The sequence below is a fragment of the Alosa alosa genome, chromosome 23, assembly GCF_017589495.1.
Source record: "Alosa alosa isolate M-15738 ecotype Scorff River chromosome 23, AALO_Geno_1.1, whole genome shotgun sequence".
Lineage (NCBI taxonomy): Eukaryota > Metazoa > Chordata > Actinopteri > Clupeiformes > Clupeidae > Alosa > Alosa alosa.
In genome coordinates this window covers 25,133,002-25,158,217 of record NC_063211.1, presented here as the reverse complement: position 1 = coordinate 25,158,217, position 25,216 = coordinate 25,133,002, and the positions used below count along the sequence as shown (strand labels likewise).

General features: G+C 43.4%; 2 protein-coding genes across 2 annotated transcripts; both read right to left on the bottom strand.

Annotated features, from left to right (window-relative positions):
* Window positions 1–301: 301 nt before the first annotated feature.
* On the bottom strand, window positions 302–7,933 carry dis3 (DIS3 exosome endoribonuclease and 3'-5' exoribonuclease). The gene is made up of 21 exons (XM_048234294.1): window positions 7,543–7,933; window positions 7,134–7,291; window positions 6,862–7,046; window positions 6,515–6,588; window positions 6,254–6,421; window positions 5,954–6,118; window positions 5,369–5,485; window positions 4,925–5,062; window positions 4,673–4,819; window positions 4,432–4,548; window positions 4,219–4,320; window positions 3,974–4,038; window positions 3,734–3,818; window positions 3,428–3,555; window positions 3,207–3,293; window positions 2,390–2,546; window positions 1,850–2,064; window positions 1,436–1,604; window positions 1,109–1,267; window positions 865–987; window positions 302–559 (listed from the first exon to the last, which is right to left on the bottom strand). The coding sequence occupies exons 1-21, from the start codon at window positions 7,759–7,761 to the stop codon at window positions 491–493; spliced, it is 2,847 nt and encodes a 948-aa protein (XP_048090251.1). The 5' UTR covers window positions 7,762–7,933; the 3' UTR covers window positions 302–490.
* A 563-nt stretch (window positions 7,934–8,496) lies between these two features.
* On the bottom strand, window positions 8,497–25,147 carry gk (glycerol kinase). The gene is given in 22 exon segments (XM_048234293.1): window positions 8,497–9,911; window positions 11,472–11,558; window positions 12,118–12,204; window positions 12,539–12,616; window positions 12,619–12,681; window positions 12,921–13,041; window positions 13,149–13,233; window positions 13,626–13,722; window positions 14,435–14,513; window positions 14,704–14,784; window positions 14,926–14,968; window positions 15,106–15,173; window positions 15,279–15,314; window positions 17,062–17,079; window positions 17,409–17,475; window positions 18,009–18,118; window positions 18,679–18,816; window positions 19,055–19,134; window positions 19,470–19,547; window positions 19,785–19,891; window positions 20,656–20,729; window positions 24,940–25,147. Coding segments are annotated over 22 exon segments (1,701 nt in total). The 5' UTR covers window positions 25,033–25,147; the 3' UTR covers window positions 8,497–9,900.
* Between the last annotated feature and the right edge of the window lie 69 nt (window positions 25,148–25,216).

Genomic DNA, 25,216 nt, shown 5'->3' with positions numbered 1-25,216 from the left:
CATCTTCTTATAATGATAGCTTTGGGAAGAACATCAAGTTAGATGACATGCACTACGATTTGTATTTGTAATTACATCTGTACTGTTGTTTCAAATAAAACTGAGAATGAATGTATAATTATGCACAGCTAGTCAGAGAGTAATGAGAGACCTGTGTCTGTGACAGTCTTAGGTCAAAACCCCATTTCCAGACCAAAGGTCTATGTTCTTTGACTTTAAACAATTATTTAAAGTTTTCCACTCAAATAGAATCCCTTAATTAGAGCATTTTAGACATACGAAATAAAATGCAAAGGAACTATTTGATGTAGAAGTGTCATTTAATACACTTACTGGATCTGATCACAGTAAATATCTTTACATAGGTTAAAAAAAGCTCCATGGCTGTGCATTAAAGAGACAGGCGCCCCTAAAGACCACAGACTTTTACATGAGAGTTAAAAAATGAGTGATCATGCCTTTAAAAGGGTCTGGTCAAAAAGTGTGCTATTCAGCGATCCAGTTTGGCCTTCTTGGCCTCTGGCTCTGGCTCAGGCAGAGGTACACTTACTCCAGGAATCTGTAGGGAAGAAACGGTCACTATGAGAGCAAGGTGCTAACAACACCAAACATGGGTTTGATATGCAAGACACATACATACTAATGGCAACAATTTACACCTGCATATATACTATAGGATACTTTCTATAAAAGTTAGGGTACGAATGTAAATGTTACTACAGCATCTGCCACAGAACAAATGGGATATTCCCTGTACATGCTGGACACATAAACCGGTTGATACCTTGCTGACTTGTCAAAGCTCAGTCAGATAGAAAATCCTTTATAACATACCGATCAGGACTGAGCAGCTATAGCACTTACCACTGGATCCAGGAGGGCCATCCTGATCTTCTGGTTCTGAATGTTGGATGCATCCAGACTGATGGTCACTCTGACACGGTCAAACATGTTAAACGTGTGTCCTTCCACTGTTAGTGTGGGACCCTGTGGAGGGCAAAAATTGGAATGTTTTAATTTTCATGAGCCAGCTATTCTTCCTGGGTGCTTCCTGAGGGTGTGTGTGCTGATGTAGAAATGGTCCAATGGTGTGCTCGCTCTCAGTTACCTCCTCGTTGAAAAGCATCTTAGGACTGGGCTTGTCTCTGTTCTCAAAGAACACAGTTCCTTCCAAACCAAACTTGGGAATTAGGATGATGATTGCATTCTTCCTCACAAAGAGAATGAAGCCTTCTTCATTAAGAATCCCTCTGTTTTTGAAAAACAACTGCACAGACACACACATACATTAAAACAAATTCACAATATAATTTAAACTATAACTGGTCATTTATCAAGACAAGATACTTGCCACAGAGAATGTACAAAATAAGTCAACCCAACTGATTGCGTTAAAGGCCAGTGCTACCATGGTGGTGGTGTTGGAAGTGTGTACCTGAGTGTGGAAGGCGACGGACGCTCTCTGGGCGTACTGCGCCATCTTGTGTCTGTAGTTGAGGTTGTTGCAAAGGGCGGCCTGCTTGTGCTTGTCCATCAGGGCCGGGTAGGTGCTGTCTGCCCCAATGGCCACGGCCAGGAGTCTGTGCACAATGATGTCAGAGTACCTGCAAGCCACACAAGACCGTGTGTGTGTGTGTGTGTGTGTGTGTGTGTGTGTGTGTGTGTGTGTGTTTGAGAAACAGAATGAGTTAGAGACATTCACAGTACACAGAAGTCTTTTTTCTCATATGGAACACAAGCAATATGAAATGTTAGCAAGGCAAGGGATTCAATTTCTGGAGTGTGTGGACGTGGACGTGTTTGTGTGTGTGTGTGTGTGTGTGTGTGTGTGTGTGTGTGTGTGTCTCACCTCCTGATGGGTGAGGTGAAGTGTGTGTATATGGGCGTGGCCAGCCCATAGTGTCTGAAGTCGGAGTCCAGGCCAGAGCAGAAATAGACGGCCTGCATCATGCAGCGCGTTGCTAGGATACGCAGCAGCGTGTTGAAGTAGGGGAAGCCGTCGATCTCGGCCTCATTCAGAGAGTCTGCCAGCTCTTTGGCCGAGTCTGTGTGGATCACCAGGTTCTGAAATCACAATGACAATGGGGTTGTGGTACCGTAGTGGTTAAGGAGCTGGTGTTGCAAGCAGTAGCCAGAAAAGTTGAGGGTTCAATCCAGCTGCCACGAGTTGTGTCCTTGAGGCAAGGCACTTAACACTTGGTCTAGGGAAACTGGACCTTGCAAGAACTGACGTATGTAAGTTGATTTGGGTAAAAGCGTCAGCCAAATTAATGCAAAAAATATGTAAAACAATCACAATATGACAGACTGGGACACACACTGCAGTCTGGAAACACAACATAATATTACTGTGTGTGTGTACGTTTGTGCGTGTGTGTGGAGCGCCCACCTTTGTCTTGGTGGCTTTGTGGAGTATGTCATAGTTGGAGGGAGGTGGACATGGATGCTTCCTCAGCAGTGCACACTCTGAGAACTCGTCATAGATCTTCTGGGCGACGGAGATGTTGGCCAGCAACATGAACTCCTCCACCATAGAGTTAGTCTCCCTGTAGGAGAGGGAGGAAGACAATGTCAGTATGAATCAATTAATCATGCCAAGCCTGGATGTGACAGTATTATGTCTAGAGTTGCCATGGCCCATGAAATCACTGTCCCTCTATGAGAGGAGACTTCCGTAATCCTGCATCAATTAATCATGCCAAGCCTGGATGTGAAGGTTCTCTTTATTTCCCAAACAGCTTAGCATTTCAGCACCATTACCATATATTATTACACGGCTCTTCTTAATGCTGCAGAATGCTCCATTCACTTGAATGGGCCTTCCCAACATTCGGTAGTCTGCTATTCCTCGATAACAGACCGTTGCTAAGGGAAATGGGTTTTGCGTGTCTTTCAGATCACTCCGCAAGTAGTCCGGTCACTTCTTTCAATGGAACTTCATTCAAAAGTGAAAGCAGATGGTTGATATGCTGTGTTCTAAATCATGTTTGATTCAAGTTCAGCGTGTGTTGTGAACTTTTTGTTTCTGCAAAAGACACGCTGGTGCGTCGGGGTCCTGTCCGCCCTGTCGGGACTTATTTTCTGATAATGAATGGCGTTCTATACATTATCCCTTACACAGGATAGACAAAATTATAGCTTCATTAAAATCATATTTTTACTTCACAAATGCGATGGCCAGTTTTGAATCAGGGTGAAAGACTCACTTGAGCTCTTTGGTCTGAAGGTCGATGGGGTCATGCGTCTCACTGTCGATGTGAAAGCGAACTTCAGGCGAGGACAGAGTCAGAGCTCTACAACAGCAACAGAGAGATGGCTGTGAGGAATTATGTGAGTGCAAGACAACTACATGGATCAGCAGCAAAGAACAGTCCTGAAGACGTGCCAAGTATGCCCAGACATGCAATATCTCTGCACACTGCCTCACCCCTTCTCAATTCTTTTGGCCTTCAAGATCTTCGCCAACTTGTTCAGGCCTCGTAGGCTCTGGGTGATGTCATCATTCATGTTCGCATCATCAATTTTCATCTGAGCCTCAGCGTAGGTGAGAGAAGCCTGGAGTCATGGCAACCAACACAACAATTCATATTAGACACACACACATACAGTACTGGTGGGAAGTGATATTAAAGACCAGATGGTAGGTACCATAAGAAAGGCTAAACAGGATCATTCATGCCATATAAACACATTAATAATAGAAACAGGACTTAAAAAGATTCCCACAGAATACCTTTGAGTTGATGACACTTTTGGTGAAACGGGTGTTGAGGATTTCAGCATTGTGATTCATCTCCCAGATGCAGGAGAAGGCTAGTCTACATGGAGAAGTGTAGAACACCAGTACATCAGAAATCATCAGTCCAAATGTCCACATCGATATATGAGTTCATTCATACTGGTAAAATTTAGATAGCGGTCATATTTGAATTCACTGACTTCATGACCTGATGTCAGACCATTGGTGTCTTACCGTTCAACATTAGAGCGCAGAGAACACAGGTTGGAGCTTAGCAGCTCTGGAACCATGTCAATTCTCTGAAACAAAGCAGACCCCACATGATCCAATTAACTCACGCAGCAAGACCAGATCAGACCCGACCCGATCAGAACAGTCAAATTTGCAGTTTACAACCAGTCAAATTTTCACACTGTCCAATCAAGGACTAGTGTGAGGACAGACAGACATATGTGGACAGCACAAGCAGGTGTGTGTACCTTTCCACACAGGTACACAGTGGTCCCTCTGCTGGCTGCCTCCTCGTCCAGGGCATTCCCTGGCCGGATGAAATTGCTGACGTCTGCTATGTGAACACCAACCTGCAAAGAACCAGTGAGTTATGTCACACAATGCTCCTGAAGTCCGAGTACTTTTATCTAAACTTACTCACACACTCATACAAACGCATACAGGCATATACAGACACACACCTCTAGGTTTCCATTCTCAAGGTCTCGACAGTGCAGAGCGTCGTCAATATCCGTGCAGCCGGGCGGATCCACACTACACACACACAGATGGCGCAGGTCCACCCTGTTCTTCATGTCCTGCAAGGGAAGAAGCTCCTCTTAGACTTGTTCTTAGAAAAAAGACCACACTACATGAAATCAGTAGGACTGCACATAGCCCTCATCACCAACATATCCTCTTGAAGTGAATGGAGGTACTCACGTCCTCGGTGATGGCCCAGGGCATCTTGGGTAGGAAACTGAGGACCTTCTGGGAGAAGGGCAGGTGAGGGACATCGTGCTCCAGCAGCAGCACCTCGGTCTCGGTCTCCTTGTCCCCAGCGTTGCCCAGGCTCTTCATGAAGTGGCCCTGAACAACGCCATGGTAAAACCCACATGAGCACGTGGGACAGTGGAGCCCTTTCTAGGACAGGTCAGGGATTCCAAGTGTGTGAGCAGTGCATGCAGGGCGTACCTTTGGGTATCTGGAGTTCTTGGGCCAGCCGTCGATGGCCACCATGATCCTCTGGCCTGCCAAGGTGGCCGCCTGACGGGTCTCGATGCGAATCCTGGGGATGCGGCGGTCTGCTGGCGTGAACAAGTGCCTTGTGGACTGATAGACACATGCAAAAGACACATGCAAAACACACACATTTCAATGGACTAAATAACAATGTTTCTGCGTCATAAACAACCTGACCCACAGGCCTCTAGAGGAGTGATTATAGCCTTTAGTAAGGGGGCCAGTCAAGATCCAGATGTGGTTGAAGATAAAGCTTTATCAGATGATCCCAAAGATGAAACTAGGCATTAATCAAATCAGGAGGTTGAATGAAAACCTGAGATATAATAGCTCTGCACAGGTAATACTGCACACACCGCTAAACATAAGAAATGAACTTCAGGGGTAGACTCCTACCTCTTTGATCTGGGACACATTCAGCATGCCACAGTAAGGCCTCCAGTTCCTCTTGATAATGCCCACCACTCGGCCTGTGGGCTTCATAGCGTCCCGATGCACCTTTTTGGTTTGCAGCTGGAAGCAGAATCATCATACCCACATTACAGCAGACACACTTCAGATCCTAATAAGATCAATACTCTGGTCCAGAGAACACTGGAACTTTGCATAAAGAAACTTAGCTGAGCAACATTTCAGAGCATGTTCTTTTTAGAAAATCAGGCAGCAAACTCATCAGAACTGGAGCTGAACTGAAGGCTGTAACATACAGGTTTTGTGAGTCTAAACATGGAGGCTGTTCCACTTCCCCTGACTCAGGGCAGCCAGATTTATGGACATTTGGATCCAAGTCAAGCATAACACAACTGTTCCACAGTTGCATTACTACTGGTTATGGTCACCCAAGAGTTTACATTTGGCACTGACACTTACAGAAAGTACCATTGTGCAGGGAGGAGAGAACAGGAGATGTGCTAAAGGTAAAAGCGAGAGAGAAGAAAACAGATGGTTTTGGTTCCAAAGAGTTCCAAAGAGTTCTCTCACTTTTTTCTCCTCATCCTCCTCTTCTTCGTCATCCTCGCCTTTACCCCCATCGTCTTGCAGGACCACAGCAGACGGTGCTACCCAGTCGTCGCGCGGTAACAGCTCCACCGCCACCAAATCCTGGTGCACGGCCCGATTCAGCTTCTGAAGCCCTTGTAACAGAATCTAAAGAGTAGCAGTTGATCAAACATCAGGAGCCATTATGAAGACATACCAATATCACTACTCTCAACTGTTCAGGGAGGAGAGAGCTTACTCAAACACAAGGCCTGATCTTTAGCTTCAACTGGAAACAAGTACCTCAGTGCTTTCATCTCCCTCCCCGTGGACAAAGACAGTCCCTTCCAGGTAGTTATCCCTGTTGGCTCGGAAAGTTCCCTGGATGTATTTGCCACTCTTGATACCCGTTTGAATCTGAGACAGTGGAAGATGCTCCGGGAATATGATCTTAGAACTAGTCATTTCATTCTGGAGAAAGGAACACAAATAAGACCCTTCAGAGCAAACAAGTCAGGTTATCATTTTGGAATAGTGATGATTAGTTTGGAAAGAGGGGCAAACCTGGTCATCAGCGGTCGCTGCAAGCCGGTCCACAAGCTCGGGATTGGCAATCAAACTCTTGATATACTCCTCACCTGGGTGAAGAGTGTAGTTCATTGTGGATGAATGATAGACAGAATCACAGTTACAGGGCATGCAAACGATAATTGTGTAACTAATTCATTATTACAATCGTAGTTTGTATATGTTTATTGCTATTATTCTGATAAATTTTATTTAATCTATTAATGATATTGCCACTCTATTTATTACTTTAAAACTTACTTATTAAGTTTATAATGTCCATGTAACGTTTATTGTTTGGACAAAAGCGCTAAAACCCATAAACGGATATGACAATGACTTACATTTATAAACAACTAAGCCAGCTTGTTCTGCCTTCTCCTTATTCAACCGGTCGTTTGTTAGCATGACGACTTTTATCTCGGCACTGTTTGGTATGTGCTTGCTGTACCACTGTGCCGCTACGCGTATGGCTCTGTCGTTTCTGTCGTTTGCACTCTCTCCTGGCTCACGCTCGATGAAGGTCTCCCTGCAGAACATAGCAATACATTTAGGACGGGCAGCAGAAACATTCAACAAACCATCGAAGATGAGATGGGGCAACATAGATTCTAACCGGTGGTGTTCGTTTGTGAATGTGTAAAAATGCTTCTCCTTGTTGTGGATTGCATCTTTGATTCTCTTGTAGGCTGGTCCGCTCCTGTGTCGGACCTCTTGAAGAACCGTCTGCAAGATGATGACGTTTCTAATCAACGGGTCCTCCAAAACATCGATCTAAGGAATGATATAGAAAGGTAATATCATGACACGGTCCTGGTCGGGGGAGTTTAGCTATCCCAAAAATAAAACTGAAACGTGGACTTTAATAACATTGCTTGGACAAGATTCTGAAGTATCTGTCCTCCAGCCAGCTCTTCCACAGATTTGTCCGTGTGTCCGAGATAACGTTACCAAACTATAGGTAAATTATAATATATTTACAAAGATGATTTACAATGACAGAGAATACGGTTGTTATAGCATACCTGATGAAGAACAACGTTTGTATCCGGAATGAGATAGTGAGGATATGTACACAGGCTGCTCTCCAAGCATGGGTTCTTTTCGAGAACTGGGGATTCATCTTTGCAATCCTCACACACTTCACTGCCGCACCAAATGTCATCTCGGAGGTAGTGTTCACGAACTACTTTGAGTATCCCACCCGAGCGGGTCTTTTTCACGAATGTTTTGGACTTCAGCATGGTAAATAGCGTTGAAGTCTGGTCAGATGCTCACATCCGACAGCTTCGTAAACATCGGAGACCCACGCGGGGAGTTCTGGACAACACAAACTTTCACTGGGTCACTTATGAGAATCACACCAGAGAATCTCACCTACAACTACTAAGTCGTTTTCTTTATAGGTCAATACATTCATCATATACCTAGACAATCTGCTGTGTTCTTCATATAATTTGTTTCACGATTAATATGGAGCATTACACATTTATATTTGCGCTAATTTGTCGCAACTCTGCACATAATTATGGTTGGCTCGCTAAGCTTCTTCTTCCTCTTCGACACATGTAAATCCCAACAATCAATATAACCACAATAAGCGCCATCTACTGTATTGGAAGTCAATTTGACTTGGGTAGGTTGTTCTTTGAAGTGATTTAGTCAGAGAATGTCATAAGTAGACGGGCTCTGATTTAGTATAGGCCTAGTGGGAAGTCATAATGCTTTCAAATTAGGCCATCTCTATCTATGTATTACATTTAGACCAGAGGTGGCCCACGTTAGGCTACAAATTCATAATGTGCAAGCCTATTTTATGTAAGAATTTTCTTTCTTTTGTAATACTTAATTAATGTCATCTCATGTTTTTTTGTCTCTCAACATCACTGACTTAGCTTATTAACCCCATACCCTCGTTCTGAAGCTGACAAATGAGATTGTGCTGGCTACCTAAATAAAAGGCTGCAGGCCACAAAAGCTACCATCAAAGTCTTTTTATTTAGCAATTAGCACAGGCAGGGGAAACAAATCCATTCAAAATAACACTTCAGACAGTTTAATTGATTTGTCATGCCAGCACTGCATACAAAATGTCTACCCACAGTTAATAGTGAACATAAATTAACCATTAAATATACATGAATTCTCACTGCTTTCTGGTCAAAGAGTACTGGCCACTGTTATGCTTTCCTAAGTGGCTAAACCTTCAAGTAGACTACAGGTATCTACCCATAGCAAATTGCCATTGTATGTCACGGCACTGTTCGGTCCTGGTAGATCACATAGACTCAGGTCCAATGAATAGGTTCAACAACCATTGGCATTAAGTTATCTTTGACAAAGGATGATATAAAGTGTGTTAAAATGATGCATCTGACTAACTGATCAACTTTTCTGGACAGTTGGTTTTGTTCTCAGATGTAACTTTTAAGATTGGCCATCAGGGGGCATCATCTTGTCAGCAGTTCTAGGCATTGTTTACAGGACAATAGCCTCATTCATAGCATCATTTATTCTCAATATTTGTACAGGTACAGTTCTAAGGAGAAATCATCTACTACAGCAGGACAAATCATAAGCTTAAAAATAATTCAAACCTATTATTAGAGGTTCCACATCTGAAAAATAGAGGATTCCTAAAGTGCAGTTAATTCTATTTTTTCAGCTGGTCCAGCTATTGTCCTTCTGCTGTTTTGGTAAACAGTGCATCAGTTAGTGGCACATATCAGTCCAACCTTTGTACAAATCATTGGTGGCCTCTCCAGGTTAAAAAACAGGCAAACAAATAAAAAACAAATCTAAAAAAAAAAAAATAAAAAAAAAAACAAAACAGTAGTTCATTAAAAACATAAAACATCAGTTCATTTGGAAGACATTTTGTACCAGGACTTTACTGACAAATTTGTCATTGTTCATGAAACCCATCTTTAAAACTATACATACACACACACATATAAATGGTCACACAATCACACACACACAGACTTCAGGAGAACAAGAAACGCATGTACCAGTATGTAAGTTCATTGATTGTACCATAAAATTGTTACTGGGGTCATCATAAAATGTCACACACACACTCACACTCTCTCTCACACAGACACACAAACACACACAGTCTACGGTCCCTTATTTCCTTACGTCGGAAACACTCAGATCCCCTGGCTCAGGTGCACGTTCAGGTGTGTGCACATAATTATGTTCAGATCGAGGCCTCGGCATTTAGGGGTTTTGGGCTTTGTTCACTTCACTGCTGCCGGGCCTTAAAGTTCTGGTTCACAGTTCTGGGGGTGGGGGGGTATAGTGTCTGTAGGTCGTATGTGTGCATGGCGGATACATGGGAGCCCACTACTTCCCACAGTGCATTTCCGTCATCCAGTGGCCTACTTGTGCCCTGAAACATGGGAGAAGAGAACACAAATCAACTAAGTTAAAAACTACTGTAACAATTAGAATCAGATCATAGAGTCAATATCAATCCAGGCAATCAAACCTGAGTCTGGTCATATTTCTGGCAAAAAAGAATCAAGACAAGTATCCACAGTTTGGGTCTAAAACAGAGATTGAATCTATCTGTGGAGAGTCAATCCATCTTAAAATATATAAAACAAGAGAACAATGTACTGGATTTCATTTCATTTTAATCTCATACCAACAAACCCACATATTGTGTAGGGGCTTGTGCCTTTACATTTCATCAACATGGCAAGCATGCATGTCATTGATATACATAAGATGAATACTATGCACAAACATGGTAGGTGGAAAACTTGCCAACAGGATTAGCCCAGTAAAACCGATGATTGCTAAGTGTAGACTTAACGATCATAACAATCAGACAGTTTCAGATAGCAACAAAGACATCTGACACAGGTTTGACTGGTAGATATTGAACTTACTGGCATGTTAGTTGAGCTAAGCAAATATGGTTACATTGCAGCTGATAATAGACAAAACACAAGCTGTGGGAGAAAAGGCCAAGCGGAAGAATGGAGAGGCATGATACATGATGATCAGCAGCAGATGGCAGGCATTAAGATATGAGTAACTAGGTGACTGAACAGGGCAGTGCACGTGTGATGAACGGGATCATGACAAAAAGGTGACTTCATGTGGAGTGGCATGGCATCCTCCTGCCTCGCCAAGGATCAAACACACACACACACACACTGCTATTTCAAGAGCCCAGTCACCTGGTTACTTCATTATCTGCCTTCACAAGCGAGCATTAAAGAAGACATGGAGCAGGATGTGGCAAAGGAGCAGGATGGCAGGAAGCAGAGTGGAGACGGAGCACAGGTGAGAGGATAGGCTCTAATGAGGTTCTACAAAAGGCTCTAAAACGGGTCCTGTTTGCTGATACGTTCCAAATCCAACATTTAGAAATTCAGTGGACCTTCCAGAATCTCAGATCTAGGTTTCCTGATGCACCACTAAAACTGCATCAGATTTAACAACTAGTCCTAAAAAAACAGAAATCCTACATGGATTGATTGGGAGGTTCACTGTGTGAGATGAAAATGATTCAATTACAAATCATTCACTGTGGTGAAGTCTGTGGCTATATCGCTTCGATTTAAGTGCTGTCTGACATCACCAAGATGGCTTTTATACTTGGCTAGAAAACACTTCTTTTGAGGGCTACTGCCTCTTTAAAGTAAAGGCATTCAGATAAAGGTTCTGTTACTAGCCTAAACAATGTTCATAATTTTTTTTATTTAGCAGTGAACAATGAATTCCTTGAAAGACATTTGTGAATCCTGACTGCCCCTGGAGACTGAAATGAGATGGATTTGGCACACTAGTTTATCAGTTTTATGTTATAATTCTATTACTGATAGCATCGAGACAGGCAGGCCTGTTCAGCATACAAACACAGACACACTTGCTGAGCCTTTTAACATGCAGGACGGTGTCTGCTTGCACATCTTTCATGTCTCACAATTTCACTAACCTGCGATGTATTTAGCTCCAATCAACATAAACATGCTACCAAGAATGTAAAAGCCCAGAGGAATACTACTGAAGATATTAGGCTCCTCTGAAGACAGTCCAGAACGAGCGAGGTCCACATCAAACAGCGTGAGCAGGAGAGAGAAACACAACATCAGCACCCAAGGCTTTCTAAGCAGCCGTTTCACAAGATAAGATGGACTTCCACTGCAGCTACAGCAGAGACCGCAGCACCATCATTTCATCTGAGTCTGTTCAACGCTAATAGACTATTTCTCTGGCCAGCTTCCTAACTCTTTTGACTGCATGATATAGAAGTCTGCACCGTTTTAAGTTAGCATTGCTCTGTTTGAAATCAACTGCAAGAAAAAGCATGCAATCACTACAGATAAAATGTGTGAATACTTAACATGTAAGCATGTACATTTTAAATAATTGAAAATTTTGTTTGCAAAAATAATAAATCTATTTTATTGCAGTAAAAAAAAAAAAAAAAAAAATCTAAATCATGCCTCTATTCAGATGTCCAAAACAAAATCACACAACTGCAAATCAGAGTGAATTAGCCAAGGGAATTGGTCAGAACATTTTAGGATGCAGGACAAAAGGATGCAGAAGTGTGAGGGGAAAGAGGGAACAGAACCCACCATTTCCGTTTCCAATGGGCTCCGTGGTCTCCCAGTTCATGGACTTCTGCACGGCCTTCTTCCAGCGCGCATAGCGGAACTCACTCTCTGCAAAACACATGGCCAATGGTCAGGGGTGCGTTTCTCATAACCAGAGTTGCTAACCTGTTAGCAACAGGAAATTGCATTGCAACCGACTTATTAACTTAGTTAGCAACTTTGGTTTTGGGAAACGCGCCCCAGAGTAACAAACGTACAACACCAACACTACTCTATGGGACTGTTACTGTGATTACTGCTTAGCCTGATGGATTATGTAACTGTTGGTCTGTTCAATGATGTGTTATGACCAGTGGCTATGCAGCTGACAGTTTGGGACGCTATAGGAAGCTGTGACTAGGGCTGTGATGGTGAGCTGCAGCTGCATGTGATGTGGACGTACCCTCTGTGTTGATCTGTGGCTCAAACTTCTCAGATGTGACCTCGCTGAGGTCATTGGGGTCAAGGCTCCATACGCTGACCCCTCGGCGGCTCCTGCTGCCATGGCAGCGCCCAGCGCCGTCGTCTCGGGCATGGAGGGCTTCACTGCAATGGGCACAGCAGAGGGGTCAGGTGACCTGGCAGTGCTGAGGGTCTATGTTAAACTGTGTTTAGTTCATTAAGGGCCAATCTAGTAGGAGTCTAATCCATATGTTGAATGTTGTCCAAATGTACCTGACTGCAACATCAACTAAACACATGACAATATTACGAGAGTAACACCACAGTTAAATGTACTTGGATTGTTCAACATAACAAGTGGGTGTCAGGGTAGTAGCACACACCGACAGGGATGCACAGTATATCGGCTTGCAGCTGCATGAGCAGTCTGTTGGAGGTCATCCCACCATCAACCTGCAACTGAGTCAAGGGGATTCCACTGTCCTGGTTCATGGCGTCCATCAGCTGCAAGGACACAGGAACACACACACACACACACTACATATTAGCACTGAACACACACACATATCAGCACCTAACACACACACACACATAAACACATCACTGTTTACCTCTCTGGTCTGAAAACACACAGCCTCCAGAGCTGCAAAAGCCAGGTGGCTGCGATTGGTGAACTGAGTCAGACCACAGATTATTCTGAGGAAGAGGGAGGACATCAGAGAATTGATAAGAGACCATGAGAACAACTTCCAGAGAACATCAGAGAATTGATAAGAGACCGTGAGAACAACTCCTTGCTCCTTGTTGGTGCCCCCAATCCCAATCCTCCCCCACCTTTCTTATGCAGCCCTTGCCACTTAATCTACTAAACCCCTCTTCTACTGCACTTTTTACCCCCATAAATGCACAAATAGGCTGACACCAGACATAATTTCACTGCATTTCTTACTTCCAGTAACTATAGGCATGTGACAATAAACTTCCTTGTATCCTTGTACAACTTCACAATATGCAGCAGATCCAAAACATTTCACAGACCACTAATAAGCCACCATTCTCCCGCTACCTCTTGCCCCTCCTCCACTCACCCGCGCGCACTGGGTTCCCAATAAGGTGCATAGAGGCCGGAAAACGCCGGAACAAAGTAACATCCATAGGATGTGCCCACTGCTGCCGCCAGTTTTTCTGTAGACAAACAAGCAAATCACCTGTCAGTATAATAAAAATGCACCCATGTACACATTCCCATCACACCCACCAGCGAGAGACACCATCCCAAAAAGACACAAAAGGAAGCAATACAACACTTGTGATGTTCCTTTGCAAAACCTACAACAGATACTGATCTCAGCTGACACAAAGTCTTTTGACCTACATGTACATTGCGCGTCAACAAAAGTAGTAGAGAGTATCCTATTGCAATCTAATCAGATTTGTACACCTCCTACCTGAAGGTGTACTGCCTGTGGCCACCTACACCCCCCTCCAAAATAAGGGGACAAACCTCTCCCTCCTAACAGGTCTCAACCCAGCCCCACACACCCCCGAAACCCAGCTCCAAGGGCAGACACGTAAAAGGGTCTTAAACTGCAGTTTCTCCCTCAACTGCTGGGCCAGGCTAGGTACTAAACCTCCTTTCCATCAGGCTGAGGAGATTACATTACATTACATTACATTACATTTTTAGCAGACACTTCTTGACCAAAGTGACTTACATATGTCAGCTATATTACAAGGGATCACATTGTCCCGGAGCAACTTGGGGTTAAGTGCCTTGCTCAAGGGCACAACGGTGGAAGCCGGGAATTGAACCGACAACTTTCAGGCTACTACACACTAGCCCAGCTCCTTAACCACTACACTACCACCGCCCCGAGATGAGGAGAGGCGCACCCACCGAGCTCAGAGGAGGTCTGGATGATGCCCAGGTTATCCTTCAGCCAGCGCACAACAGCCCCAGCTATGGCCACCGACCCCTGAGACAACATAAACATAACACTTGTAGGCATGTTCTGATTTTACTCTCATAATGCAGGAATAATAATAGAAAAAAAGAGTGTACATCTCGATTTTAAACACTTATCAAACTATATAACTATATATACACATGTATATCGGAACAATTCAACAATAAAAGAACAAAAGGTAATACAGGTAGCTATGTACCTCTAGTGCATAACACGCTGGCTGGTCTCGACCCAGTTTGTATGCTACAGTTGTCAAGAGCCCATGGTCTGACATTACCGGCTGCAGAAACAAAAATGGGCACTTTCAGACAGGGGACTATGAGAGAGGACGTATTGGCAAAAGCATTATTCTCAAAGGTCTGATTACTTCATGCATCTAATGTCTACCAATAAAAATAATTTGTATAATTAAACCAAGTACCTTGGGTCCCGTGTTCCTTAGCAGGAAACAGCCAGTTCCATATCTGTTGGAGGAGAATGAGCACAGACAGGATGTGTTAGGGTTAGCTGAGCCTCTAATCAGTGAAGCTGTTAAATCACAGCTGTGCAGCCAGAGGAAAGCTTGACCGCTGCAGTAGGAGGAGAGAGGGAGAAGCCTCACGTGTTTTTGGCCTGACCATCCTGGAAGCACATTTGTCCCACAAGAGCTGCCGACTGATCTCCCAGACACTGCAAGACAGATGCACACATACACACGTTAAAGCCTGATCCCAATATGTTACTCTGACTGAGGTGTAATGGCTGCGTAACAGTGTAACAGCAAAGGCCACTTACGCCTGATATGGGAATTCCAGTTAAGCAGCCAGATTTCTGTATGAAAGAGAGGCAAATGCTCAATTAAAAACAAAAAACAACTTTCCCATACTGAGCCACAGCACTACAAGTTAACTCAATCTTCTCTCCTTATTGTTTTGCCAGTCATAAATGAGTTCAGAGCAGGAGTCTTGTGCTACTCTGAATATCAGAACAATTCATTCCAACTTTGTCTAGGAGCTGCCTCCAACACAGCTGCTACATGTGCACATGCCAGTCAGAATGAGCAGTCTCAAAATAAATGTCAGGTGGAACACTAGTATAGACGGAGCACTGACCTGCAAACACATCAGCAACAAACTAAATGTTTACAGCAGCTGAACTATGGCTGTGTAGTTAATCAAATTTAAATTCTAATCAATTTGGATCAACTGCAAACAATTATAAAAATAGCATAAACAATTGTTTCCACATTATGTTTTGCAATAATGTTGTCATTTTGAGGTATACATCCAGAACACAGTTTTTATTTACAGTGGTAACAATTATATAAATAACTTTTGCTACATGTATTATTTGTTTTATTTAATTTTATATTAATATAATTTTATTTAATATAATAAAAAATTTAATTCAATGTTTAAATATACTTTTTTAGCATTTAGAAAATAGATAGTGTGTCCATCGGGCACTGAGCAATCGGGTTAAACAAGTTTGATCTCAATACTGACCAAAAGAATAAGTGATTATGAATTGTGCCATAATCAGCCAGCCTACTCTACCAGCCTCACCAGACTCACAAAACTAGACAAACACAATTAAGAGCAACATGCACTGTGAACACATAAGCTTGCAAACTTTTTACGACACAATCTTGTTCTTTTCACCTTGTTGTTTACCACATGTACTTAAGGCCACTATGACGACTGAAGGACACCAAAGAGGGGTCGGCTTCAAGGGAAATGAACATGTATGGGGGATCTTTATGACAGCATATATGTTTAGGGTTCAATGCCATGATTACTGACAGCACTGTCAATATGGTCATGGCCAAAATGGGAGGCAACAAATGGGGGGGGACAGCACAGTGCATATATTGGAAAACAAAAGGTGTTCTTTACCATGTGTGAATGAAACTAGAGATCATAGACTCAAAGTATGAGCTCTTCTCATTGTATGAGGTACAACCATATATGGAACCCATCCTACAGCACATCTCATACACATCTGATGTTTCCAGGACCAGTCCGGGCTTTAGTGACATTGCAATGCAAGGGGGCAGTGGCGCACGGCCTGTAGGGGGGCAGTGGCATGAGCAGGGAGGGGTGGACAGTACAGCAGGTGCCAGGCATTGGCCAGTGCCAGAAGGACTTTATCACAGCCACAGAGAAAACATCAAACACATCCAGCGTCTAGTGCATTTCCAAACAGAACCTGACCTGATCTAAAGCCAGAAAATATGCCTACACTGGTTTGAGTGGGACTGGTGGAAGTGGTACCTGGCTCTGCACCTGGTCAGCAGGAAGTTTGCTTTGAGTGTGTGTGCTCATATGCTCACAAAAGAGTTTTTATGTGCCTTTGTGTGTGTGTGTGTGTGTGTGTTGTTTCATAGATGGTTCAACATGGTCAGATAGCAGATTTGTTTTGCGCATCACCGTTCATGGGCATTTGGGGTGCTATATTGGAAATGCACATCTTTAATGGCGAGGGTGATAAAGGTTGTGCGGGGGTGGGGGGTACAGGCTTCAGCTGCTCGGCGAAACTGGCGATAGCACATGGAGATGGAGAAGGAAGGCCTACTCACCACACTAGAGCTTATTTTCTACAAGAGTCCACGCAGAGGAACAAGACACAAGAAAAGATTTGTGACACACACAGACGCGCACGTACGCACGCACGCACTCACAGCCAGCGTCTGACTGTCACTGAGGATATAAATACATTCGAGTTATTGTCCGCTGTGGCCTTCCCTCAGGAGGGCAAGGATCATGCCAACACAGTTTATCATTTACGACTGGACTGGAACCAGCACAGTAGATACTACATTATGACGGCGGACTTTCAGAAGGACAAAGCTATGTTAAAAAAAATGTCATACAGACAGACAGACAAAACAACACAAAGAAACTATATACGGGACCACTGGCTCACCATTAAACCGTAAATTTCAGAGGAACTCCTGACTCTGGGAAGAATCTCCATTGGGATGCCAAAATATCTGTTTAAACAAAGAGTGTGTTCAAAACACATTAGCTGTGATTCCTCGTTAATGGAGTGATTTACCTAATGCTTTTCATTCTACCAATAGTTTTGGGATCTTCATGACTTATCGGTTTCCCTTGTATCGAACTAATTCGTTCTTGCTTTATGTATGTTTATGGCTATTGTTACTATTCTGTAAAAATTATATATATATTCTAGACATATACTTCTGTTATAAGTTTTGGTTTAGTCTTCCCCTCTTGTCACTGATTGGCCTGACATTTTTCTTGTCTGAGGGAAGCAGTTATGAACTATGCTGTTCCAGACTAGATCTCCCTGAAAGAAGATCTAGGTGGGCAGGGCCAGGCTAATATGACTTTAAACTGTCAATTTTACTGTTAATGCAATGTTTATCGATGTCACTTTACATTTTGGACAAAAGTGTGTGCTTAACACTATAAATATAAACAGAAATTATGTACAAAACTATGTTAAACTATTGACTGTTATTGTTTGTGTGTGTGTGTGTGTGTGTGTGAGTGTACCCACGTGCAAAGTTCAGGATCCCAGTCCATAGTGTGAATGTTGAATAGCATGGTGCGGCTGGCATTGGTCACATCTGTGCAGTGGACCCCTCCTTTCTTCCCACCTGTTAGACACTGGAGCAGGAACAATGACCTCATTACACCCAATCACAGGAACACAGTAACACACTCAACATGGACACTGTCCATGTTACACCCTTTTACAGAGGAACTTTGTCCTCATTTCACATACTTGTAAGAGTCAGCCGAGTTGTCCACACGAGGCTATAAAAATTATCTGGTAAGGGTGGAGACCTCTAGGTTATCAGAGTTTATGTCATCATCGTGAGAAGCTGTGATAGGTGGCTAATTTGTCTCCAGTGCTGCATGAGACTGCACTCTTGACCAAACCGGACACGGAACAGTACTGCAGTATATTAACTCCTGTAATTCTGACTGGCATGATAAACGCTACCAAAGCTATGTGCTAATCCACAACGTGTGTATTATTCTCAATAAACTGAATGACTGACTGGCTGCCTGGAAAGTTTCAGCGGTTGGCTGCATCAACCAGGCAGCTTTCCTTTAACCAGTCAATGCCAATAAGGACTCAGTAAGGGTACCTGACCTATGACCCATCAGGCCTTACTCACTCCTGCAACGTTACCTTCACACGCAGGTGGATTCCCTCTTACCCATATGAGCCAGGAGTCGATGGTGCCAAACATGGCTCTGTGCGAGAGGATCGCCTTGCTGACCTCGTCCACATTGTCCATGAGCCAGCGCAGCTTCACTGCACTGAAGTAGGTGCTGATGGGAAGGCCAGTCTTATGCTGATAGGGAGAGAGAGATATCTTACTTATATATACCTGGGAAACAGATTTAGCAATAGTGTGTGGCAAAACTTTCAGCACTGGATCACTGGTCTGAGGGGTACATGTGTTTTACATAACATTCCATCCCACTTACTCTCCATCATAATGCTGTTGAAATCATACTTCACAAAAACATCCTATTGGAATGAGAAACAACAAGTGTTCTTAAATTGTTTTTGTTTATTTGCTTATCTACCTTCAGGTGGTTTTTGTTCCTTCCGGGGGTTTTGTTGATAAGCCTCTCCACTGTGGACTGAGTCCGCAGGTCCAGCCAAACTGTGGAAGTTTGCCAAAGTTAGAATCTGCCTCAGATCACTGACAGACTGACACACACAAAAAACAGCGTTGCACTATGACACATAATTAATTTTCAAGGTCTTGCGTACTTTGACCGCGGCACACTGTAAATCATAGATATTTTGCTCTGGCGGTAAACACAACATAAATCTTTGGGACATCACCTCAACCAAGAGCAAGCTAGCGGCGAGCAAAGAGCATGCAATGTGCAATGTGAAGTCCCCTTCAGGCCTGACGGGCCTACACTGCTAGTTGACACACACGGCCATGACAGGACTGCACGGAGTTGTGAAACATAAATCCCTCAAACTCACCAATGGCATTATACAGTGGCTCTCCAGTTTCCTTGTCCCAAACCAGTGTGGTCTCTCTCTGATTGGTCACACCAATGGCTAAAGGAGGAGAAAACGATTGAAAAAAACTCACTCACTTACAGTTGACACATTATAAGTGCATGTTGTGTGTGATGTCTGTATGCTACGGAGACCTTGAATTTCCCCTTGGGGATCAATAAAGTATCTATCTACTATCTATCTATCTATCTATCTAATCAGTGTTACCCACAATGATCATCAGGCACCTAATTGACCTAACCCTGGTTTGATATAAGGACTTCATAAAGCATATACCTTTGATGTTGGAAATGTCGATGTTGAGCTGGGTGAGCTTCTCACAGGTCTTGTCCATGCACTCATACACAGACTGCAGGATCTCCTTTGGGTCCTCTTCCACCCATCTGCACACAATACACCACTTCAGCACACAACAGCAGACTAACAATGAAAACATCCCGTTTAGATTCAGGACGAGATGGTGTTTGGAGTTTATTAGTAGGCCTTTTATACTACATGAGCTATATGTAAAAGCATGAATGATGGTATGTGTGTGATGGACCCTGATGAAGGCGTAGAGAGCGCCGAAACATTGGTCAAATAAAAAATATATATTTTTGCAGGAGTGAGCAAAAACACCTTTTTTCTTTGCTTGTGGGGTTTATTAGACACCCAGACACTCCTTCCTCTCCCCAGTCAGAGTGGCTTTGGCCCTGGCTAGCCATTCACACCATTGGGGGCAGCCGTGGCCTATTGGTTTGCACTTCGGACTTGTAACCGGAGGGTTACAACCCCACGAACCCCGACCAGTAGGCACGGCTGAAGTGCCCTTGAGCAAGGCACCTAACCCCACATTGCTCCCTGAGCACCGCTCTTGTTGCAGGCAGCTCACTGCGCCGGGATTGGTGTGTGATTCACCTCACTGTGTGTGTGCTTCACCTCACTGTGTGTGTGCTGAGTGTGTTTCACTAATTCACGGATTGGGATAAATGCAGAGACCAAATTTCCTCACGGGATCAAAAGAGTATATATACTTATAGCCACAAATGAATGCAGACTTGCTTATTGAATGTAATCATTTACTAATTAGACTGGACTCTACTGACACAGGCGACTGAGGCGAGCCTGTTTTAACATGTGATTCAGTCTGTATTCTGTGTGCACTTACCCCTCCTTGGGGAAACTCTGCTTGATCTCCACCTGGTGATGACTGAGAAGTTCAGCAGTTTTAGCATTGAAGACCTGCAGATTTTGAAGAGGTGGGGAAGGGGTGAGAGGGAGGATGTGTATAAAGGAGAGTTGAAAGTGGAGGGCATGATGAGGGGATGAGGATGGGTGAAGGGGGGGAAGAGAGAGAGAGAGAGAGAGAGAGAGAGAGAGAGAGAGAGAGAGAGAGAGAGAGAGAGAGAGAGAGAGAGAGAGAGAGAGGTACAGACATAAAGTGAGGTTAAGAGGTACTACTCTTCAACCCCAACCAGGCCCATGTTGTATGTTCACACATCCCCACCACCATACATCAATACATCAGCACCTGCTGAAGTGAAAGGTCAGCAGAGTCATGTCATACGTCAGAGGTGACAAAGTGAACAGCTGAAGTAACAGCTTCAAATGACACCCTAAACACGATCAACCTTACACATTAAAACAACTCACAACACCAAAACATGAGTAAGCCACTACTGCTGGGTAACTTAATTTAGTATTACAAATTACGCATTGCACACCCTTAGCGTACACCCCTACAGTTATTGGTTAGGTCACTCACACACACGCACAGTGTGTCAAGAGAAAAAAAAAAAAAAGGCCAAACTTTTTCACACACTCAAAAAAAAAAATTCAAAAACTTTCCCAAACGCAGCTCACCCCACCCCTTCAAAAGTCAATATTTTCAGCATCACTGCTCCCAGCATCACCACTGGCTATGCCTACAGGCCAGCACTCAGGGCTTTGCCCAAAGCAGATTAGGGGAGTACAGTACACCTTGGAGTGCAGGCTGCTTAAGCCAAAGGTCCACACTGACAAGCACGCACATAAATCCATAGACATTCACAGGATATAAACACAAAACAATAACTTTTTTGTTTTGTTAAAAGAAGATTATTGTAAAATAAGAACAATACTTATTAGTTCGGTTGACCCACGATGTGAGATCATATTGGGGATTTCATGTGGGTCGGGGTAAAATTGCTAAATTCTGAGTTGTAAATCCAAGTGCGTGTGATCGGCTATAGGCTTTGCTTTAAGCTAAATTGGGATTTCAACCTTCTCCTTCTGACTCAAATGCACTAACAACATGTCCTTACACTGTGAATCATTTGTATTACCACACTACAATAGTCTACCATGCATCTCCATACGCGACTGGTTTTTACTTTTGGCTAATTCGGGTTAGCGGGTAATTCCCGTTAATACGGGTAATTCCCGTTAATTTCCGTATATTCCCGTTAATTCCCATGAAAAGTTTCCAACTTTGAAAATTCCCAGAATTTTGCAACCCTATTTAGCACAGAATCTTACATTGCAATAGCCAGTTTGAAGTGTGTGTAAGTCTACACTGACTACGTCGGATTGTCCCAAGAATTAAAAAAGGGCTGCATCTGTATTCGTCTTTTCTTGGCTATGATGGATGCGATCACATTACTTATACTTACACTGGCTAAAATGTGCACTTTGCGGGTCAGTTCGGGTCATATTTGGAGGGTCGGATTGGATCTCCTAATAAGTCAGGTCCAGACAGGAAATAATCCGTGTATCACTACTGGCTAGGCTGGTGCTCCCTTTCTGATCTCAGATCATATAGAACAAAATCACAACACACAGGCCTAGGCTACTACATAGTTTGGAACCCGTTCAAACTGCTCTTGTGGCAGACCTAGTGCATTCCACAGGCTTATGAATGACATCCTTCTCAACCACCCCTTTGAATCATGCCTTTTTTTCATCATGCAGCAATATAAATGCATTCTGCAGTTCTATGAATGCATACATTATGTAATCCAACAGAGGGAGTGAGAAACAGTGGGACAATGTTGACTGACGAGACACAATCCAAAACAAGAATGCCCTGATGCGTTCCTTTACAACAGCTGGTAGTTTGAGCTCGAAACAAACCCTCCTCTTCCCCTGAAGCTGTCTCACTGATCACTAGACCAGTCCCACCAAAAGACCAATCCTGTTCCTCTCCGAGACACACCTCCCAAACTGACAACCGTCCCTATTATCATGCTGAGGGAGATTCTCAGATTACACTCATCTTGATATATGGTCTTTTGGGCTCCCACCGACGAGGTGCAAGGGTTAGGGTCAGGGTTAGGCAAGGCTGTGCTGCCATCTGCGACTTCAAGGCAGTGCTGCCTTGCCTAATGTGGTGGAAAACCACAGTAGCCGTTCAATAAAAATTCAATTAGCACACTAAAAATAGCATTCTGGTAAAACCCGATACAGGAAGAGACGTTGAGACTCGAGAAAGCTGCCGTTGACCACAAAGTTTAATTCACAAGTAAGGACAATGGACACAGCCAAGGGAGATGTGGCAATGTTGTGGGTTTCTAACTGGGAGATGTGGCAATGGGCAAGTCCCCTACAGGCCAGCGATTGCATGACCATAGGGTAAGAACTCTCTACGGCAGAGTGGTACATTGGCCCTAATACAAACCCTGACCCTGAAGTCAACGGTGGGGGCCCAAAACACCATCAAGCACTCTTCTCCAGTGGTCTCAGATCTAACACAGAGCAAACACTTTCTACATAATGACTGAGGTTTCCATAATATTTTCTTTAATAGATATTTTGACAGAAGGTACAACCTTACAACATAAACTAACCACTATGAACAATAACAAATACCTTGGGTAACTCTTGGGCAAAGTCATCTAAGCACAATACTAAATAAATACCCCATAAAAAGCTCTGTTATCTAATCATATCTAATCTTTTGCATCAGTTAATGTAGGGCACACATTTATATTGCACTGCTGCACTGATAGTACGGATAGATGGTGGTGCCATATAACACAGAGCACCTTAGAGCACCTTACCATACCTTACTATGCACAGAGAATCACAGGCTCAGTCCCTGCCTCAGTCATTGCAAGCGCCTCTGATTGATTAATGTGGATCAACCACTATGTGGATACTGTTTTTAGAATTGATTTAGATTAAGTGTTAGTATAATTTGTATTTTTGTAATTTGTATTTTAGTATATTTTTATATATTGTATTAAGTGTTAGTATAATTTGTATTTTAGTATATTTAGCATATTCTTTATCTTCTACTGTCCTTACTGCTTAGTTGTGTTTTTATATTATATACTTTAATTACTCTTTCTGCTGTTAAAGAATGTGTTTGTGTTGTATGTATGCTGCTGCTGAGACCTTGAATTTCCCCTGGGGATCAATAAAGCATCATCTATCTATCTATCTATCTATCTATCTATCTATCTATAACAGATATGGCATGTTTGGCCAAAATCACATTATCTAGAATAATTTTTCCAACTAATTTCTTAAACTGCTAAACTGTTTACAGCATTAAATATGTATAGAACCAGATGAGGAGTCCTTCACAGTCAATCTTTAGGTTTAACCTAAACTTCTGAATGAATCTTACCTCAGGGAAAGTTGCTTTCAAAACAACCATAGACTGTATAAAATAGCTTTCAACCACTCCCTCCAATTCTGCTGTGGAATGAGTCTTTGAAAGTAACTCCCCTTCATCTGCCGCTACACACACACCCTCGGACACACCTACTTTAATGACCAGCACCCCAACACAACTAAAGGGACAGACACACACACACACACACACACACACACACACACACACCCCCCCAAAACCTGTCTGATCTGGTTAAGACAAGCTCGAACTGTCAGCTGTTTCCTAGAATTTTCTGTTTGCTTTCTTAATGGCTAACGTTAAGGGCTCTGAGGGGTGGTCGTGAAACATCACAGTCAGAATTTAAAACAATAACAGTAGCTGCTAGCCTAACCAGTTACCTAATGTGGCTAATAACCAATTAGCCTAGTTGCCTTCTTTGTCTCCTATGTTGTATTAGCAGCATGAGTCAATTCATTTTTTCAGTGAATTGTTTTCTCTGCGGGATGTATCTATTCTGTCCTTCTTTAAATGGAAAGCTCCAGGGTGGTTAATGAGTGATTGAGATGCCAGTGGGACACTGCTACTCCACTGCACGGAACCCTTGGCCTGATATCGTTCCCAGTACACATAATCCTGATAGCAAGACCTGCAATCTTCAGGACACGATGGAATGGCACGCGAGTACACATAAACACATAACGAACACACAACACAAACACAAACAACAGACGGACATCCTGGACTACCTTGACTTCCTAGCCGTTAGAGGACACAGCGCACCACTCGCGCCATGCTAACCTTACTGCGGTAACGTCGGTGGTATCATCTTAGTCATTCAAAGCAAATACAACTTACGAGGAAACGCGTGGAACTCGTGCCCTGGTCGATTGCCGCCACAAGCGGCCCCAACATGATCCTGTCCCGCGAGGCGGCCATGCTGCCGTTCATGGAGACTCTTCGGCCTTATGCTCGAGTGCTGACCCGGAACACCCGGCAAACTCTTCTTAATTCCTCCCGTTCCCACCCTTCCAGCACACACACTCTCGGACCTCTAAAGCCGGTGACGCAGGATGATGACGTGCTTACGCATCCAAATTAGGTAGGAGGTGCGATGGGAGGGCCAAAATGAACC